General features: G+C 36.7%; 1 protein-coding gene across 6 annotated transcripts in view; it reads left to right on the top strand.

The window, feature by feature from the left end:
* LOC129740991 (carnitine O-palmitoyltransferase 1, liver isoform) overlaps nucleotides 1-15,573 on the top strand; it is a 120,606-nt gene extending 105,033 nt beyond the window's left edge. For 4 of the 6 annotated variants that reach the window (XM_055732676.1, XM_055732674.1, XM_055732673.1 and 1 more), the window contains 7 exons: nucleotides 462-1,298; nucleotides 1,366-1,391; nucleotides 2,214-2,279; nucleotides 13,251-13,389; nucleotides 13,457-13,705; nucleotides 13,773-14,132; nucleotides 14,211-15,573. In XM_055732676.1, the coding sequence (XP_055588651.1) occupies nucleotides 462-1,298; nucleotides 1,366-1,391; nucleotides 2,214-2,279; nucleotides 13,251-13,389; nucleotides 13,457-13,705; nucleotides 13,773-14,132; nucleotides 14,211-14,327 (1,794 nt within the window). In that variant the 3' untranslated portion in view covers nucleotides 14,328-15,573. Of the gene's footprint in view, nucleotides 1-461; nucleotides 1,299-1,365; nucleotides 1,392-1,650; nucleotides 1,714-2,213; nucleotides 2,280-13,250; nucleotides 13,390-13,456; nucleotides 13,706-13,772; nucleotides 14,133-14,210 lie in introns of all 6 variants that reach the window. The other 2 variants (XM_055732679.1, XM_055732678.1) reach the window with 2 other exon arrangements.
* The last annotated feature ends 2,051 nt before the right edge of the window (nucleotides 15,574-17,624 follow it).

The raw sequence follows: 17,624 nt of genomic DNA, 5'->3' as shown, positions 1-17,624 counted from the left end.
TCTCAGGTCTCATGTATCACGTTCTTAGTCTCAGAGTTAAGATTTTCCTAACAACAAAAAGATTATAAGTGTTTTCCTTCGAAAATATTTTCTCTCAAAAACCGTGTTAATTCGCGAAACCCGTGTAAAAAAAACCTTGTTAATTCCCGAAAACCGTGTAAAAAAACAGTGTAAAAATCCGCGTAAAAAAAACCTTGGTGTATTCTTTTTCAAGGGTATGAAAGCAGTGCACCCAAATTTAAGCCTTTACTCCAATCATGAGTTTTCGATATTTCAACGTAATTGGCATAAGATGTGAACGCGAGCGGCGATGATTACCCGCCGGAATATTAGTAAATTTTCAGTGCTTTACAAAAATTTAAATCCCGGAAACGTTGTGTTCAGAACCGGAAACCCCGTAATTTCGAAGTGAAAAAAGTAGTTTGTGGTATCCACAACTCACATTTCCATTTTTTTTCTAGTACCTTCGGTCTGTCCGGCCACTTTTGGACGACAGCAATTACACACGCATGGAAAGGTTGGCCAAAGAATTTCAAGACACGATCGCTCCCAAGCTTCAGCGGTACCTGACGCTGAAAAGCTGGTGGTCCACGAACTACGTTTCGGATTGGTGGGAGGAATACGTCTATCTGCGAGGTCGTGGAGCCCTGATGGTCAACAGCAATTTCTACGGCATCGACGCCATCTTCAGTCACCCCACAACGATTCAGAGTGCCCGTGCCGCCAGTGTCATTCACATGTTGCTGCAGTTCCGAAGAATCGTAGAACGCCAAGAGCTGGAACCGATCCTGGTCCAAGGGCTGGTACCTCTATGTTCATGGCAATACGAGCGCATCTTCAACACAGTCCGTGCTCCCGGAGTAGAAACCGACAAAATCATCCACTATCAAGACTCGAATCACATTGTGGTGCTACACAAAGGCTGTTACTATAAGATGATCATTTATCACAACGGACGTATCCTTCGTCCCTGCGAACTGCAGATTCAGATCGAAGAAATCCTAAACAGTAGTGACAAACCACAACCGGGCGAGGAACATCTAGCTTCCCTGACCGCAAGCGAACGAACCAAGTGGGCCAAGGTGCGGGAGTCCATTTTTGCCAAGGGAGTCAACAAAACGTCGCTACATTTGATCGAAAGTGCCGCCTTCGTCCTTTCTCTGGATACGGAACCGTTCGAGTTCGACATGGCCCACCCGGAAAAGTTGGACAACTATGGTCGCCAGATGCTGCACGGCAACGGATACAATCGGTGGTTCGACAAGAGTTTCACTGTGTGCGTCGGAAGTAATGCTAGAGTGAGTTCGCATAAATGTTTTGTTTAAAATTGTGGTTTATCATTTTTTTTCTCTTTTGTGCTTTTAGATTGGCTTCAATGCAGAACACACGTGGTAAGTTTGATTGCACAAGGCAAATTCTCTTTATATTTACAAAAATCCATTCATTGATACATTCACTACATAGTATTGTGTCCTCCAATTTAGAATACCAGCAGAAAATTCTTACAGCGTCCCAAAAAAACTGTTTGGATTTAATGAATATTTTTTCTCGTTTATTTACATTTGTATTTGTCTTCCCTCCCGATATTTGTATTTCCAAATATCTTTCATAAAACAAAACATTTTCGTTGTTCCCATAACCATCGAAAAGGGCGGACGCAGCTGTGATGTCACATCTCTGGGAACATTTGATCATGGAAGAAAATGAGCCGCGGTAATTTCATTTCCTCTAGTGTTTGTGTCCCACACGAGGGAGCACATATTCAAGCCTAGTTGTTATTATTTTTGAGACGGCATTGTTGTAAATATTGAAGCTTTAGTTTCGCTTAGCTTTGGGTTGAATTTCGCTTCTGTATGTATCTAGGGAGATAAGTTTTGGTGACGGTTTAGGTACCTTGAAAACACTTCGATATCTGCTGGTAATAGAAAAACATTATTGTAAAAATTACATTTCTCGACTCCCACCAATCAAACACCAGGTTCAGAGCGGTTTGGTCATCAAACAATTCGAAACAGTTTCTCCTGCTACCAGGGTCTCTTATTTATAAACAACTTTCTTCTTTTCCAAACCTGACTATCTATGACGATGAACGCACACCACAACCACACAATATCATCATTGCCGGGGGAACCAACCAATTTACGCTTTTGGGGCTTATGATGAACTTAATAATAAACCCATTAAACCTTCTAATGAAACACACTTCTCGACAGGGCCGATGCACCTGTGATGGCTCATGTTTGGGAGTTCATCGTAGCGGAGGAAGCGCACATGAATCGGTAATGGTTGTTTTCAATGGAAACTGAACTAACACAAATTTACTAACCATCAAATAGCTTTTAAGGTGTTATAATTAATTCTCGTACTTTTGCGGTGGTCACTTACAATCGGTTATTAATACATTTTTTTATTGATTAATCGCTAAAGCAAATTTTAGAAGTGAACAAAATTCGTGTTGATGCACAAAGTTTATTTATTTATAGTTTTAACTGTTTACTTATAATAGTTTTAACTGTTCTGCTAAACATATTCCATTTATATTCACTTCGAAATTTTTTTCGAATCCTTGAACAACTAACATATCAACACTTTTTGTATGTTTTCGAACTTGAATAGGTACTAACATATGCATATTGTTATTTCAAGATAAATCATCAGCATTTTTTGTTGCTTTTTAGGTTTACTTATAACGGCTATCAATACGTAAACAGTATTGAAATGTACTAAGAGTCCCAAGTGTACAATAATATTTTTTTATCATAGCTGTCCTATTATAAAAATAAAGGAGAATGGGAAGACTTCATCGATCCCATTTTCTTGTTATCATTATCTATATACTTTTGAAAAAATAAACCACCGTCTTTTGCAGTTTCTGCCAGCAGTTTCTAACAGCAGTTTTTGGCTTGATCTCGTAGATGAATTTGAGGAATCTTTAGAGTTTAGTGAAATGAAAAACAGTGATTTTTTTTTTCAAGTTAAAGAAAACTTGATCCTTAACCGATATAAAAGGCCCATTAACTGTTTGGTTAGTTACAGTTTATAAGTATTAACAGTTGCCATGGACAGAGTTTATTTTTAAAGGAATTATGTTCATCAATTTATGTCGTGAGACGAAATACTATAAAAATTTAAAAAAAAAGTATTTAAAAAAACGATTCTAAAAGTTTGCTTAGGGTGTCCCATTATGTCTAAGCACGATTTAAAATAAACAGTATAAACACTATTCAGGAGCAAATCCAATTTTGTCCTTTGAGTAGTGAACTGATGAAAGTTCAGGCCAAACAGTACTGGGTGATTATGCTTGCGGATCATGGGCAGTGTTCTGAATATCACTCATTTTCAATTAATGTTTCTGATTGCACTTCGCACCTGAACGTACAACGGTCGGGTTTCGTTATTGATTGCTACTGGACCTACCCGATCATCGATCGTTCAATTCATCGCTAAATACAGATCACCTCGTACGATGCTTGCTGTCAAAACAGTGCAGCACCATCATCAAATTGGAATCTCACCAATGCGCAATGCATATGGCGAATCTTGTTGGTCTTCGATCAGGAGTGAATGGATCAGGCAGTGAGTGAGTGATACATGAAGCCGATCATTAGCGTATTTTGTTTGATTTGATATATAGCAAATTAATAAATTTATTTGTTGTTATAACGTTTTTTAACATCAGTATGATCAAAATCAAATTGAAGTTGTGTTTGTGAGGGAAAGATGTTCACTTTCGCCATGTTTTTCAAATTTTACAAGTTCTCTTATTAAACTGTCGTCCGTCACGTTAAAACTACTGAGAATTTATGGTGTCCCGCACAACTGTTTAATTTTTCTCGTCCTGCAAAAAATAATTTTGAATTTCATATAATTCAGGCAGATACTGAGTGAGCTACATTCAGAATGGATCAGTTTGTATCTCACTCATCTCCGATATGCGATGTTTGCTAAACCGATGATTCTGAATGATGCGACTCGGTTTGCATAGCTGATAGGAGCGCTGATCGTGATTGCATACCAGCCAGGCGAAGCAGTTGCGAGAGGCGCTATCCCATTATACAATCTGAATGTTTCCAACAGGAAACGCATCCTGAGTGTTTGTTTTGATTGATTTTCGGAAGACTGATCATGGGTAGCAGACGACGGTTAAGGCACTCTCGGTCGTAAACAGCTGTATTTATTGTGTCAGTGTTCACGAACGGCTCGAAATGCATGCCAGACTCACGTGGCTTAACAAACCACTCACAGCAGTTGATCATAAAATTTACGAGCTCTTGGTTTGACAGAAGCAGCTTGTTTTGACTTTGCTCCGGCTTCTTTTGTCTCTTAGTCCCAATCTTACCTTGGCGTGATGGACGATACGGAGCGGGAAATCCACTTTTTGGTCACATCCCGAATGGCATAAGCACGCATGACTTTCCGGTCCAAAGTTTTGTTCACCGGACCCGGTTTCTACCTATATTTTTTTTGCCCACGAAGCTGCTTTCCTTTCCATACTTCCGAATCACGTTTTGGATCGCTCCAACTCTCCATTTTCGCCAATTGACTGATGTTGGGTATGGTTTCAGATTTTTAAATGGGGATTCTGAATCTCGAATTCTGAACCTGAATTCTGGATTTGATAACTGAATCAGAAATCTTACACTCAGAGGAAATCTTATTATAAATTTCATAAGATACATCTTATGAACCACTTTTTTGCGTCCAAACTAATTTTTCATAAGAGTCTTATGAAATTTTTTCAATTTTCATACGATGTTCTTATGAAAAATAGATGAAACGGCATTGTGAAAAAATGATGAACACATTCATTCATAGCATCAGTTTTTTTTCCATCATCTAACAGTACGAAGCTATCACCGGTTCATAGTTATTATAGTTTTCCTTCAAAGTTAAATGTTATTGTTATCTCCGGCACGGTAAGTTCGATTTGATGTTTTTGGTGTGAACGTTGAATATATTAGTAAACTAAAATACATTATTTGTTTACTTTTCAGCAAGCTGATCGGCAAAAAACGAAAGGTCGAAGATTGAGATGCGGCAAAAAAAACTTTGATGGAGCCGTCTGTTGATGCGCTGCTGATGGTGACCATGAAGGATTTAATTTTAAACAAATTTGGCAAACAATAAAGTGAATGTTTTCAGCATGAAATATCGAGAATTTTTCTTATTAGAAAGTGATTTACTGTTTCCATAAGAATCTCTTATGAAAAGCAACAACCTCTCATTGAAGTAGGCGTTCATCTTCAGAATTCATTCGCGTCATAAGACAATCTTATGAATTTCATTAATTTTTCTTATGGCGCCACTTCATAAGAGAATCTTATGGCATACATAATAGTATTTTTCTGAGTGTAGTTCTTAGCAAACAAAACCCAAAATAAAATTCTGTTAATTAATTTTAGATTAACATGAATTAGATTAGGAATATCTGAAGAATCTTGAAATTTTTGTTGTATTTTGTTATTGGAATTTGAATACTGATTTTGAAAAAAATGCAAAATACAAATTCTTTTTCACTTAGATTCTGACCACTACTCTGAATAAGACTATGATCATTTAGTATCCGGGCAGTTACAAACGTGTGTATTTTAAAAACTATTCATTTGATCGAAAAACTTTCTATAGAGGAAATGAAGGTGTCAATATGACATTTAATGTAAAAATATTTAAAAAATATATTTATCAATGATTGGAAAAAGCAATTGGAATCTGGTTGGAATCTTTTCATAAGTAGACATCTCGAAGAATTTGATCTCTTAAATCCGGTTCTAACATGAATTTTTTTGTCCATCTGAACACATCTGTCATATTGCGTAAAAACCGGATGCACAGATTGCGATCTTTGGAACTGATCATTATTAGTTATTTACTTGGTGTCTACTAGTCAGGCAACACTTTTTGCCTGCCGGAAATGGATTTTTTGCATTATTTAAGGATTCTGCATTCAGTTATCCCCAATAACCATAAACTTTTTACCATATTTAAGATCAAGGGTTGCACTCCGATGGTTGGTTTGAATTTCTACTTACTTAACTTATACTTCTTAACCATTTGGTCCGAAAAAAAAATCAGAAAAAATCAACCGTTCATGAGCTTTCAAGTCAACAATGAAGAATTTTCGAGGAGCAAAATGCGTAAAAGGAGCAAATTTGTGCAAAATTATTTTTACCATGTCTTTTTGCATCGTAAATATCTCAAACACACGTTAACTTAAAAATCTATCAAAAATAGGCAAGATAGTCCTTTTCATAACCAACACAACGCTACTAAAGTTTTGCATAACCGAGCTCTATTAACGTAGCCATCACCGATATAAAGTGCCCGGATACTAAATGATCATAGCCTAATGTTAATGCTTAAAATTTTCAACGAAATTTTAAAGCTGCTTTAATCTTTAACGGTCTTCCGAAATATCAATCGGAAGACTTTCGAAATCTTTGAACTTAAATTAAAATATGCTCCTAAGAATCGATTATTGAATCAGTTAAATAATATAAAATTTATTTAAAGACAGACGAATTTACGCATCCAAAAAATCTACGGACATTAACGGTTCATATATTGATAATTGAAGCGCTTAGGATCAGAAGGGTGCAAGTGCCGAAATGATGACTCCGGGAAAACGGGCCTCAATTTTTTGTTTCTAAATGAAAATTATCGAATCGCCTTTTCTACTCAACTTCCGATGGAGTGTGTCTCAAGAGGTATAAAATGAATGATTCTGAAGGAAAAACCAAAGTTTTTGCGATATTTATGTTAAAACGGAGAACTAATTTTTTGATATTTTTTCCTTGCACCCTTCTGATCCCAAGAATGACACTTGCACCCCTCTAACTCCAAACAATATGATCGCATCCTTTTAGAACCTGTATGTATGCAACGAGTTTTTTCAGTAAGACACTAGCTGTTTCGGGCTACAAATTTCCATGCAACTCATAATGAACGAGGTTTGCAAGTTCCACGATTCTAATTCCTGGAATTTGTTGAAAACTTAAAATATCTCTTCTTCCTTAATAAATAGATACACAAGAATACCTGCATATGTGTTCATTCATTGCAATCAACTGTTAAACTGGTCGCTTTTTTCGGTAGAATCTACGTACGCCTTCCCTTGGTTCCGTAGCCTTTTACGCAAGTTGAGTTTCCAGACTGCCTGTTTTCGTTGGCTTTTTCGGGGTCTTGATGAATGGCCAGTTGACTCTCCAGAAGTGGACTAATTCTTGTTAGCAACTTCAGCACCAGCAACTTCTGATTCTGCAGAAGAATCGTGGAAGTTTAATTTTTCTTTTTTTGGTCCAATTCTACCAGGCTTCTTTCCTAAAATGTTATGAAATTTTCCTTAAAAGACCTAATGTTATTTTTTGTAAACTCTACCTATCGACGATGACTCATCTGAACTTTCCGAAGTTTCAGTTTGTTCTGTAGAATCTGACATCATGATCAGAGCCTGTCGAAAAATCTGAATCATCTGAGCTTTCACCCGAAAGATTTTTCTTAGATATATTTGTTAAAAAATTATTGTTAAGTGTGTTTCGTTTCTGCCTTTTATCCTTATTAGCATAAGCTAAATTTACCATAGAAAAAAAAAACAAACATTTTAGAATTTTTCATATATATAATAATGAGATTTTTCATGTTTATTTACCTACGGACGAAGTTTCACCTGAATCTATTTTCATCACTTCTCTATCTGGGGACTTCGGATTGTCCAGGTCAGAACCAGTAGAAAATCCTAAACAGTCGGAGCTAGATGCTGATTCTATACTTGTTTTTCACTACTTGTTTTCAACTGACAAAAATGTTTACGATCTAATGATTTTACCCTAAAAGTTTGATCCTTTGGTGTCAGATTTAGCAGATCCTTTGGTGCAAGAAGGGTGCAAGTGCACTGGTTGGGGTTGGGGTTAAATGTTACACCAGTTATCAGCAGACAGCCAGTTAAGCTTGATAAGTTGGCAATCAGCTTCTGGGTAAGTCGGACTCAACTTTGTCTTAGACGTCAAAAGTGATCAAATTGACACGAAACTGTTTCTGTTTGATTAAGCGGTATTTATCATACTTTCATTTCCCGTAAGATTTCTCAATTTTCCAGGTGCGAATTGTACTGAAAAATACTATCCCAAAGGTTCATCTCATTTAGTTACGATTTAGTTTAAATAGTAAATACTCAGTTGTTGGAACGCTTTTTGTTTTATTTGATAACTTGTTTGTTCATTGTGAATGTGTGAATTGTGTTGAAAAAATTGAAAACGCTCGCTGAAGAAGATAGTTAGTTGCTATCGAAATACCGGTATCTGACTTTTCTTATGCCGTGGATGAATTAAAAGGAATCTTTCGCTAGCTTTGATTCAGTCACAAATGCTGTTTTCAATATTGCGATTAAGTCCTGTGTGTTGTGACACATATTGTGAATAAACTGTGATTTACCTTGAATACAACATTAAAACTATTGAAATGCTTTAACATCTCGATAAAAAAAAACTTAAAATCAAAGATGTCTTTAACCCTTTAACACATGACTATATTTTTTTAACAAGTATATTAATTACTGATGCGATAAAATAGTATCATATTAATTGTTAATTTATTGTAATACGATTTTACAAATTTCGACAAAACTTTGTTCATTAGATGCAGGAAGATGTTTATGATTGATTCAGATTCAAAGTTAGGTACAAGAGAATTTCTAAATCTGTAGAAATATAAGCAATTTCCCAAAAACTACTTTTTTAAAAAAACATAATAAAATTTGATTTTTGAAATTTTTGACAAATCTTCTCAAATTTCTCTAAAATGAATGATAAGCCCATGAAGAAAAATACCATGGATCAATTTATTTTAATCTCTAGAATATTTGTTGTGAATACACGGAGAAAAAAATATAGATTTATCAGTTATTTTACGAGTCTACATGAACATAAATATGGTTGTTTGGTTCTGACCCGAAAAAACGATCAAAACAACAATCAGATGATACTTTGCCACGAAAGGATAAATGGTTGATTTAGCGATAGCATCGGTGCTAAGAATCCAACAGGAATTTTCATTCAATCATTCGTATGGCTGTTTCTACTGTACATGCTGCTCCCCGTGAACGTGAGAAATCGTTGATTCAAAATATTAATAAAATTAATTTGAACAGATAAAATGCATTGTTTTTCTATTTAAAATGAAACAATTTTATTTTATTTTTCATTTTAATTATACGATCAACGGCATGAATTTTAATTTCATTGTTTTTTTTCGCTTCTGCTGGGGGAGCCAGCGCCATGGCCCTGAAACAAAATGCTGTTATTGTTTTTTTTCGGCCGGCGCCCTGAAATAAAATAAGAGGTGTTATGAAAATATGATAGTGATAAATAAAGAATACTATGTAACTTACGTGATATGATCTTATTCATCGCTGTTTATTATTTCACCCAGGGCCTATCCCTCGAGGGTCAAAATGCACCCACACATCTCTATCTGAAAACATTTAAAAAAAAATTGAGACAAAATCAACTGAAAAAAATAAATCGTATTTACTTTTCCACTTCGTGTTGGTTGATTTCTTCCACGAGAAATAACTACTGGCTTTTTTTCTTCCTCTAAGTCGGACAATTTACTTAACAAACTCAAGCTCAGTCAAGCATCAGTGAATTTAAACAAATAACTATCAGATATTATAATGTAGACTAGAAAAATATAGCCAAATCTATTAGCTGTTGAATTATTTTAGCGATATGAGGTTGAGAAATCCTCTACAGCCAAATCAACTTTACATAAACGCTAGTTTGTTTGTAGTAATCGATGTTGATAAAGCAATATTATGGGTTCAACCAAAAATATGTGATATAGATGAGCCAACCATACGAATTTTGATAACAACTTATAGAGTTTTTTATCCGTGTAAATAAATAGAAAATGGCTATGACAGCGAGCATATCGTTGGGAGATATTTGTTATTCTTGTTTTTAAAGAACGAGTGGGAGAAAAAAAAATTAATTTGATTTAAGAAACACTTGTAGCGCATGAACATGTTGCTCATCCTTTCCTGAATACATAAATTTGCATTATAAAATGATGAGAATCAGGAGAAACAAGCTATCAAAAGTATCATAAACACTTAAACAGGAGTATTAAAAGTTCACATTGAAGCTGAATAAATGGTATTGAGGGAAGGGTTTCTTTTGGATTTAGTTACGAGCTTCAATGGTTTAAAATGACGGTTTCAGCTACATACCTGCATTTTATGTGTCTCAAATTAAATTCGTTATCTTCCAAATCAACTACGAGTGAGCTCCGAGTTTCACTATTTTGGAACTATTATACACATTTGGGTGAATTTTTCATTACTCTCGGCTGCTTTTCCAAATCAAATTCCTGAAACCGGAGGCATAAATGTTAAAGTGCCGTTTTCTAAAACCTGACTGAGAATAACTGAGCTGAGCTTAAGATCGAGCTTCAATGTCAGCTAACCTGATTTTCATTCGAAGAGCTGCGATTCAATTTCTCAAGTATAGTTCAGAGTAATTAAATGATTCTATTGCAGTTGGGATAAATTAAAGCTTAAAAACCCCTTTAACCGACAGAAGACGATGGCTGAAATGGAAAGAATGTGTATCTAGATTAACATTACCCATACTACTGAAATTTAGTGTCAGACATTTGAACCGTATCGCTTTTTTTCGGGATTTACATCCCTAAGGATGGTTCATCCCTAAGGACGATTCATCCCTTAAGATATCCCCTCCCAAGTAACAAATAAAGTTTTATAACAGGCTTCTGAACCAAGTTTTGGTTCCATAAGAGGCTTGGGGAGTTTTATAAAGCAATCGGTGTTACTTGGGCTAATAGTATCGCATAACTTGTATATGTCTATTTAAGCAATCGACTGCTGAAAATTCTCATAAGTGCAATCAACCTCACATGATGGTTGATTAATCTTGGATGTTGATGTTGATTGAACTAGAAATAAGGTCCGATCAAATATGTTAATTCACTGTGATTTGCGTCATAAACAGATTTTAAGCATTCGTAGTCTAGCACGTTCTATCGACAGTTTTGCAACGTAAATTTGGTAATAACACTAGCCCAAGAGTTAGTTCAATTGAAGTTTCGGTGTAACTAATTATTATTAATCTAGTACAGTGGTCGGCAACCTTTTGAGTCAGAAGAGCCAAAAACTTCACATTTTCAAAATTTCAGAGTTTGAAAGAGCCACTTTAAAGATTTATTGTTTTCGTTAAAAAAAAAAAACAAAATATATGAATGAATCAATGAACAAGTTGAAAAATCTGTGTCTGATTACCATTAATTGCATGGATTCTCTTCTGAATCGTTAACTCTTCTAGCATTTTATATCAATTTAAATGCGTTGGCAAATATCGGGTCATGAATATTTAGAATTCATACCAAGCTTAAATGAGTACTTTGCATGATGTTACAGTGAAAGTGTTGAACATATTAACATAAGCAGAATATTTATCATTCTTAGGCAATGAAAAGTTTTTAAAATAACAAAGCAAAGGGAAATTAATTAAAATTATCAAGCTTTTTCATGACTTTCTCCCAGATTTAGCTAATCCTTTCCAAAATCCAGAAGTATGAAGTTATATTCAGCTGAAATTAATGAAGCCGAAAATTTTATTCTTCAAAAATTATGCTCCTGATAACGGGTTACAAGTGTCACTTGTAATTTAGAAAATTTTCAAAATTCATGACATCAAGCATAATTCATAATTTTCTACAACTGGCAAATTCATTTCATGGCAAATATCATTTCATGTTACATATGATTATTCAATATTGTGTGTTCGATTGAATAAGAATAGATTTCCAGAATTCAAATATTCGTTCATTTTCAATGCTGATTAGAGTTTGAAAAGCTGTCAGACTTTAATATTTAATCTCAATTCTTAGTTTTATTAAAGAATTATTTAAAAACATTGTTGGTTTTTAATTGTGTAAGCATTCCAGTTTTTTTTTTTAAAGCCGGGCTACGGGCCGACCGGGCTAATCCGAGCATTAGGTTTCTAAATTTTAAACTTAAAACCAGGTAATATCCGGGCAAATCCAGCCAAAATCTGGATATTTTTCTATAAAAAGGCAAGAAAAAAGCTGAAAAAACACACACAAAATTATTTTTACCGAGGTATATCAGTGGCGTGAAAAACTTATCTCACAATGAAAAAAATGCATGCGAATTTATTTCGCTAAAACAAGTGAAAATTTTGGAATTCCGTAAAAATTGGGAATAATTTGGGAGAAAACCGGACTTTTTCTTCCGGGCAACCGGACCGGAGCTGGTATTTCCTTTATTTTCATTGAAAATCTGGACAAGTTTAGTTAAACCAGCCAACACAGGAGTTTTATTAAATACTATATTGGCTGGAATACTATATATTAAGACACATTAAAATTATGGTACTCAATTCAAATAAATAGGACTGGTGGTTTTTCCAATATTTTTATGTTGTTACGCATCAAAGTTTTAAATAATTTTTTAAATGGTTGATTAATTCAAATACGATTTTTGAAATTCCAACTGAAAATTCTTCATAGAGCACAAAAAGAGGTTGTGAGTGCTTAAAACAAATTCGATGAGACTACTTTTTGTAAATGATAATCTTTGATTTTCCTACTAGCTTCTGGCTCAAAATTGTGTTCGATTGATTTAAAAATATACACACGTTTTGGAAATAAATAATTTGAATTTAGTTTTGTTATTTGATAACAACAGTTATTTTTTGCATTTATGGTAAATGATGAAAAAAAACTTGATCTCTAGGCTGACACTTCAAAAACAGAGAAAATCAAATATGTAAAATTATGATTCATAAAATCCGATTTTGCCATTTTGTCTTATCCGCTTATTCCTCCAGCAGATGCAATCTAAAAAAAAACTTTTTCATCTATGAAAAATCTTGTGCAAAGTCACAGGACTGAATTATCGGTTCCGCATTTTTATATAAAATATTTTATTCAAAAATATGTATAATATTTGCGCAGTGAGCCAAAGAGCCACAGCTTGGTATCCAAAGAGCCGCATGCGGCTCGCGAGCCGCAGGTTGCCGACCTATGATCTAGTATAATCTCGTTAGCACATTACTTTTAGCAAACGTAATAATTAGCTTAAGAAGCATGATTGGTCTTAAAAAAAACTAACAATGCTTGCCGATTTGTCTCAAAAATTAACTTGGCCACAAAGCCACCGTCAGCGATGGAACTAATTTTTTTCTCTGTGTTCGATGTATGTTGGGAATAAACAGATACGATGAAAACGGAAATACTCTGGGCATACCGGAATTCGAGCCACCCAAACCGAAACGATTGGCGTTCGATTTGGACAACAAGGTTGCCCTCGATGCGATCAACGAGGCCTACCTGTCAGCTCAACAGCTGCTGAACGTAAGTACCCTCTTATTCTGATATCTTCCGTTGGAAGTGTGAATCCAAAGTCAAACCATTATTGTAGGATGTCGACCTTCGTTGCTACGTGCACAGCGCCTACGGAAAGGGTCTGATGAAGAAGTGTCGCCTATCGCCGGATGCTTTCCTACAGATGGCCTTGCAGTTGGCCTATTTCCGAGATGCCGGAAAGTTTTCCCTAACATACGAAGCTTCGATGACCCGTCTGTTCCGCGAAGGACGCACAGAAACGGTGCGTCCCTGTACCATTGAGTCCGTTGCATGGGTTAACGCCATGAGTGATCCAAAGTGCAGTGTAAGTGACATGTGTAAATAGGCAAAAGGTATAAAGTGTTAACAAAATCTTTCAACATTTGTTTTAGGTCGAAAAACGTGTCAAACTTTTGAACGAGGCTTGCGAACGGCACCAGCTCGGTTATCAGGATGCCATGTGCGGCAAGGGTATTGATCGTCACCTTTTCTGTCTGTATGTGGTGTCCAAGTACTTGGAGGTGGATTCGCCCTTCCTCAAGGAAGTGCTGAGCGAACCGTGGCGTCTTTCAACCAGCCAAACGCCCCACGGGCAAACTTCAAAGATGGATCTGAAGAAGCACCCGAACTGCATAAGCGCTGGCGGAGGTTTTGGTCCAGTTGCCGACGATGGTTACGGTGTGTCCTACATCGTGGCCGGCGAGGATCTGATTTTCTTCCACATTTCCTCGAAGAAGGCATGCGGGACGACGGTATGTTTGAATGAAATGCCTATTTTACCAAAATCTCAAATCAATATCACGATCATTTAATGCAACCTCCAATTTCAGAGCTCCGAACGATTTTCGCAGCAGATTGCCCGGGCGCTCGATGATATGAAGCACCTTTTCGAAGAATACAAAAAACTGCAACAACCCAAAAGTGCAGCTAATGGAGCGACCAAATAATAGTATTGTGGTCACCGGCTGATCAAACCTCCAGAAAGGCAGTTGGGCAACGTTCATACGTTTCCAACGCAGCACTTCAGTACTGATGATGCATATGGTTTATGATTTAAAAAACGAGAAGATGTGCGGGAAAACATGCAAACATATCCACCGTCTGTCTAGATCGAAATTCGAGTGTAGTTTAAACTAATTGTAGTTCAGTCATACAGAGTAATAAGCATTGGATCACAAATTAGTTCTATGGCTAGCTTCAATTTTCTGTTTGTAAAAAAAACAATCATGAGATGCAGTGTAAGATTTAATGCATGTCTTTTGTTCTTCTTTCGATATTATTCTGAAATCATTTTACCAAGCTTCACGATCCTTTTAGCGATAAGTCTTATTTAGAAAAAAAGAGCGTTAAGTTTGAAAGTAGCGAAATATTGATATTAGGAAAAGTAAATTATTTTACCAACAATGTGTATTAATGCAAAGTAATGTTTAAACCCACAACAAAAATCCGTGCAAAAAAACTCATTTGAAAATAAATAAATAAATTGTAAAATGATGTATGCACTTGAAAGCGTCTTTGATTTTACCCTTCCAACGATAACGCTTCTGCAATGAATTAGACTGTGTTAAAACAACCAAACTCCCAAAAACCTACGGACTAAGCTATTGATGGCAATCACAATCTTTCATATTCGTTTCAGTTGTTTTCGAAGAATAATAATAGTTATGTAAGTAGTTAACGCAAGAGTACCATACAAAAAAGTTTTGGTTATTGCTCATTCGTGACTTGTTACCACTTTTGTGGTATTCATTGTAGAAACTATTATCATATAGATTCAGTGATACATTCAATTATTCACAATTTCTATGGCATGATTAAAAAAAGGTGTTTTTTTCTTTGCTGTATTTTAAAGTCTAAAAAACTGGTCATAAATTTTCGTTTCGTTCTACAACTTTGTTCAGCAAGCTCACTTAGGACTATGGGGCAAAATAGTAAAGTAGTAAATTACTCAAAACGTGTCTACTAAAGCAATGAACAATGCAATTTTCAAAAAGTAGTCCAGTCTTAAGTGCAAAATTTTTAAAGAGCAACTCATTAGAAGGAAACATCATCGAGAAGGTACTTTAAGGAAACACCACATACAAAAACAAGAAGCTTTTCTAGAACACTTGTTATTTGGATACTGTTTACCTATGAGTTGCTAGTGCAAGATAATTGAAACATTAGAAAAATAAATTGATGTGTCTAAAAATACCTGCGCCATTTTACAAATATTTTCGAAAGAAACGACTCCTGTAGTGTCTTGACCCTTGCTTTATAACTGTCTTGGCCTTAAAGCACATCGATAAATACAGGATGACAATAAAGTTCCCGTACTTTTTAAAAACGCTACAAAGCTGTAACCCTGCTTGATTAATCAAATCCAACAACATCAAATGAAAAAAAAACTCAAGGTTGGATCTAACCTGTCTCCTACGAACCCAATACAATCCTTCTATCAATTGCGAACGCCCTCGACGATGCTCGCTGGCACTTTTCCGTAAATGTCCTTCTAGACCCCATCAGTGCTATTTTTAATTCATCTCCGGTACCACATCGTAAAGCTGAGAATTTTTCTACAAGATGGATTACATGAGATGTTTCTTCATTTATATACCTGTTGTGAGTATGGCAGGTAAGTATTGTTGACCCTAAAGCCCTAAAAGCGAAAAACCAGCTTTTTACAGAAGCCTACTGTGCTGTGAATCCATCGAAACCAAAGTGTTTCGTTATGCAAGGCTTTCAGTACGTCACCGAGAATCCGTTGATAGCAGCATACGCCTTGAAGTTACACCCAAAACACAGTTCAGGGATCCTTCCATGGACACAGAAATTCTCATAAAAAAAGCCGGATTTCTGAAGAAATTTGCTGCAGATTGCTTCTGCTGACCCTCCTTGAGGAATTGATGGCGTTGGAGTTGCTCGGGTGTGAAAATCTTGAAACCCCTAAGGGTCCGGCGCCGATTGACCGACGCACAGGACTGAGATAAAAGATCTCCAGTGCTGGCAATCCGGAGTCTTCACTTGCTGCCGCCAAGGTTCTCGTCAACTGTGCGGATTTCAGCGGCTAGACTACGCCGCCACGAGCTTCTGGGCCTGCCTCTTCATCGATGCCCATCTGGATTTCAGTCAACGGCCTCTCTGCAAATCTCGTTTTCATCTCTTCGCAGCGTGTGTCCAATCCATCTCCACTTACTTTCCCGAATCTCGATTTCTAGTGCCCTGTCTGCGATGTCTTTTCTGGTACCATCAGGCGTTATCCGGCTACCAAGATAATGGAAGCACTCCACTTTTTTCTCAACCTGTTGCCCAGCTACGAAACTGGACGGATTTCCTGTGTTGATCTCCATCGACTTGGTCTTTCCTACATTGACTTTGAGACCTGCTGCCTTGGAACTTTCGGTGAGGTCGTCGAGTTTGTTCTGCATATCCGGTTGTGTTTAGGCGAGCAAAACAATATCGGCCGCCAGGTCAAGGTCGTTCAGTTGCTCCATTGTTGAAGGATTCCACGGCAATCCTCGGTTCGGTGCACAGTCGATCGATCCAGTCAGAATCTCATCCATTACGATTAGAAAAAGTAGCGGTGACAAGAACCAATCCTGGTAACTGCTGGAGTGAGAAAGGGATTTCTCACTCCAGCAGTTACCAGGATTGGTTCGGACAAGACACCGTCATGCAAGACCTTGCACGAACATGCCTCGTATTGTGCTTCGATGAGATGGACTAGTTTCTCTAGTACTCCTTTTCGCCTTAGAGCCGCCCAGATAATTATGGTTCAGTCGGTCGAATGCTTTTTCGAAATCAACGAACACCAGCAGAAGAGAGTCCTGGAGTTCGTTAATTTGTTCCAGTATGACTCGTAGCGTTGTGATGTGGTCCACACATGATCGTCCGGATCGGAATCCAACTTGTTGCCGTCGGAGTGTAGCGTCGATTTTCTCCTGGATCCTGTTCAGGATCACTTTGCAGAGTTCTTTGAGAGTTGTACAGATATACGTTATGCCTCGCCAGTGTAAGCGTTGCTAGTCTCTCGAAAGAGGTCTCAGCGATTTTGTTCGTAGTTTGTAGTTTTATATGCAGTGAATATTTTGGGGGTTGAACTATTCCTCTGGAAGGCAAAAACTTCCACGAAAAGCACGCAGCCATGAGCACCAGTTCCACTACTCACCACTAGAGGCCGCAAGCTACCCAGCAGAGCGAAAAGGCGAATCGAAATAAAGAGAGGCGAATGGAATTAGACGAGGCAAAAAAGGCGCGAGGCGAGA

This window comes from Uranotaenia lowii, chromosome 2 (assembly GCF_029784155.1).
Source record: "Uranotaenia lowii strain MFRU-FL chromosome 2, ASM2978415v1, whole genome shotgun sequence".
NCBI classification, from domain to species: domain Eukaryota; kingdom Metazoa; phylum Arthropoda; class Insecta; order Diptera; family Culicidae; genus Uranotaenia; species Uranotaenia lowii.
Note: the sequence above shows the minus strand (reverse complement) of the source record. Positions and strands in the feature narration are given on the sequence as shown.